This window comes from Cyphomyrmex costatus, unplaced genomic scaffold (assembly GCF_001594065.2).
Source record: "Cyphomyrmex costatus isolate MS0001 unplaced genomic scaffold, Ccosl1.0 scaffold30, whole genome shotgun sequence".
In the NCBI taxonomy this organism is placed as follows: Eukaryota; Metazoa; Arthropoda; class Insecta; order Hymenoptera; family Formicidae; genus Cyphomyrmex; species Cyphomyrmex costatus.
Window position 1 is genome coordinate 2,935,041 of NW_017277125.1, and position 3,549 is coordinate 2,938,589.

The 3,549-nt window shown below is 27.5% G+C and overlaps 1 protein-coding gene across 1 annotated transcript; it reads left to right on the forward strand.

Annotated features, from left to right (window-relative positions):
* Window positions 1-796: 796 nt before the first annotated feature.
* LOC108775471 (poly(ADP-ribose) glycohydrolase ARH3) lies at window positions 797-3,105 on the forward strand. The gene is made up of 6 exons (XM_018541852.1): window positions 797-980; window positions 1,291-1,448; window positions 1,997-2,218; window positions 2,320-2,429; window positions 2,498-2,726; window positions 2,879-3,105. The coding sequence occupies exons 1-6, from the start codon at window positions 818-820 to the stop codon at window positions 3,056-3,058; spliced, it is 1,062 nt and encodes a 353-aa protein (XP_018397354.1). The 5' UTR covers window positions 797-817; the 3' UTR covers window positions 3,059-3,105.
* Window positions 3,106-3,549: the final 444 nt, after the last annotated feature.

The following is a 3,549-nucleotide window of genomic DNA, read 5'->3' on the forward strand; positions in this document are numbered from 1 at the left end:
TCATAACACATATATAAAATCAATCATGCTTAATTAACCATTTAATAGTATAAATAATTATTTATTTATACAATTTTTGTATTATAAAATCGGCGAGTTTCTAATATATATAGGATATACATGGGGGGGAATATATGATAGAGATAAATGTATATATATGTGTATGTGTGTACATACATACCATATTTCCCGGATTCCGAGCATGCGCTTCAAAGGCAGTGTTGCCAACGTGAAGACTTTTTCTTCCAACTTTAGGAGGTTTTTAATTTGCGCAGAGAAATCTGGGGAATATATAAAAGTGCTGATGTTTTTTTGTGGAGGAGAAGGAATAAATTTTCATCATTATAATTACTGCATAGTCTATGAATTATCAAACTATTTAATAAAGAAAATTTTCTTGAATAAAATTTATATAAAATATAGAAATACATGAAACTACACAATTATTTTAACAATAAAAATTACAAAATATAATTTATTTACTTATTGTATATTTTTAATTTTATTAAAATTTTTAGATAAAATAAATATATATAGACTGTATTTCGAAACATCATCTCCGAGGAAGATTTTATTTTACATAATATAATATGTTATGTGAATTATATAAAATTTTCTTCGGAGACGCTTTGAAATATATATATATGTGCCCATATTGATGTTTACCTTTATTTTCTATGAAAATTAAAATCTAGAAAAACCTGGGGGAATTTTAAATTTAATCTAGGGTAAAATATTTTATATAGCAATAGGTTGGTAACACTGATTAGATTTTCACTTTTCACGTAAACATAAATAAAATCACGTAAAATTAAGGATGGATCCGGTATTATTGAAAAGTAAATTTCGCGGTACGATGTTAGGAGTTTTGGTCGGCGATTGTCTTGGGAGTCCGTACGAAGGCTTAAAGACTGTATCAGCTCAAAAAAAAAGCTATTTGCAGCGACGGTTGAATCAATTGTGGGATATAGAGTTCAGAGGTTAGATCACAAAAATCTATAATTTGTAATAAAGCCAACTTGCATGTGACGTAATAATTTCAATTTGAATTTCATGTTAACTAATTTGACCCCTGCCTTTAATAACACATTTGTTTGTAAGGTCCAGTATGTTAATTTGATCAGTATATATATATATGGTACATACATATAATATGTACTAAAACTTGTTTTTTTTATTTTTAAATATAAAAATCGGGAAATATTTCTTGAACTTCCTACATGTCTCACATTTTTTATTTTTTATATAAAGTAAGCTACAATTTTTCATACAGAGAACTTAATTGTGTAGAGCCTGTTATGGAGTATACAGATGATTCGGCAATGACACGTTCTTTAGCTGAATCATTGATTGAGAAACAAGAGCTGGATATTGTTGATTTAGCCAAGCGATTTGCAAAAAGTTATCATGAACAGCCTGATCGTCGTTATGGAGCTGGTACTGTAACTGTTAGTTTTTTTACTAATACAATTATATGTACTAATATATTAATTAATAATTATCTAATATTCAAGGATGGTTTAATTATGAACAAATAGTATCAAATGCTATTGCGCAACGTCTTACATAAGTCTTGCACAGTTCTCCAAAGAACGTCCTAAAAGACGTCCTAAGGATGTCTATTATAGATAGTTATATTGTATGAAACATTGCTCAGAATCATGCGTTGATCAAGTGTCTTGCAAACCAAAATGTTAAAGTTATTAAAATTTTGTGTAAATTGTATACACAGTTCTGAAAAGTGATGCTTTCGAAGACACAAATGCACATTTATCGTCAGAACTATTTTTTCAGGCATAGCAATAACTTAAGTTTTTTCCCGATATTAAAAAAAAAAGTTAGATTTCTTATAAATAACGTAGCACAAAGCTTGCATATATTACAAGATATTTTTATAATTTTCTTGTTTTTATAATTATAAATGGTTTATATAATTATAATTTGTGATAAATAATAATTTATAATAATCAACTATACATATATAATGTATATATAGGTACTTAAAGAATGGAAGAAATGTGTCGAGGAAACAAATGTAAAAATTCCAGCAAAGAATTTATTTGACGGTTCAGGTTCTTATGGTAACGGCGGTGCAATGCGAATTGCACCTGTTGCATTATTTTCCTACAACAATTATGATAAACTTTTACATTATGTAAAAGAAGCAACGGAAATTACACATACACACAAATTAGGGATAAATGGTGCTATTTTACAAGTAATTAATTTTATCAATAAGAATATATATAATACATATCTATATGTATACATATATTTTTATTGATAGATATCTGTTATAAAAATCTATTATTATCACAGGCTATAGCAATTCAACAAAGTTTACGTTTAAATCCCAGCGAAGAATTAAACGTTTTAAATTTTGTTGACGATCTTGTGAATAAAATGGATAAGATCGAAGACGATGCAAGGTACATTTAATATTATGAAACATATTATTACATTTAAACAAATATCAATTATAGCGTATAAATCATAGCAAACTGTATAAAGAGCGACTAAACATAGTAAAGAATCTACTTTCTGAGGATGGGGATGATCTTGACACTATTGTGTCTAATAATGAACAACGGGTAGCTGAAGAATTGGGTGTTAATGTCGCAGCATTAGAATCGGTTCCCACCGCAATTTTCTGCTTTTTGAGAGCACAGAGACGCATAAAAAAGATACGAACTGATAATCCTCTCAGAAGAGTAATTCAGTATGCCGTAAGTGTTAATTTTTGAGTTATTATATGATAAGTTTCAAAGCGGAACTTGTATAAAAGATCAAATAATTATTATCGATTTTATAGATATAGGTAAAATATTTAAATAATGGCGTTTACATATAATCATGTCTCTTTATCGCTATTTTATAGATCTCTTTGGGGGGCGATACAGATACGATTGCTAGTATGGCCGGTGCAATAGCAGGTGCTTTTTATGGCTGTGAAAATTTCAGCCCATTGCTCTTATCGCATTGTGAAGAATGGGAACGATTTCAAGAAATGGCCGATAAACTGCTGGATATAGCAACATCCAGTGAGATAAATAAATAAATAATACATATTTAAAAAGTATGTATAAATATTATATGAAAAATCGTGGGGAAATTTTGATTAAAATGGCTTTTTGATATACAAATTATTAACAACTATAATTAATTATTAACAATTTTATTAATGCAGAAGTTGTGTACTCAATATTCTTTTTATTTTATTAACATTGCTTCTTTATGAGTTTCATCCAACAATTTACTACATAGATGATATATTTTATACTAAATATCAATTTATAATTACAACACATTTTACTATTTTATATTTTGTTACTTTATGTATTTCACATTATCTTTCATCTACGTTATTTCATTTTATTTTTTATAATATATATAAGAAATAAAGAATACATCTGATAACTGAGTTATTTGGAAAATAAATCTGTATGACTAGTACTCATAATTTTCCGTAATACTACCGTTCGCTGCAAAGTTGAACTTACATTATTTATATAATCGCACTTGAATTAGACTTACAATAAAAATAGAAAA

Coding starts and splice junctions, on each gene's coding strand:
- LOC108775471 (XM_018541852.1), top strand. CDS start 818: ATGGATCCGGTATTATTGAAAAGTAAATTTCGCGGTACGATGTTAGGA. Junction 1,449..1,996: donor ATGGAGCTGGTACTGTAACT/GTTAGTTTTTTT, acceptor ATGTATATATAG/GTACTTAAAGAATGGAAGAA. Junction 2,430..2,497: donor AAGATCGAAGACGATGCAAG/GTACATTTAATA, acceptor TATAAATCATAG/CAAACTGTATAAAGAGCGAC.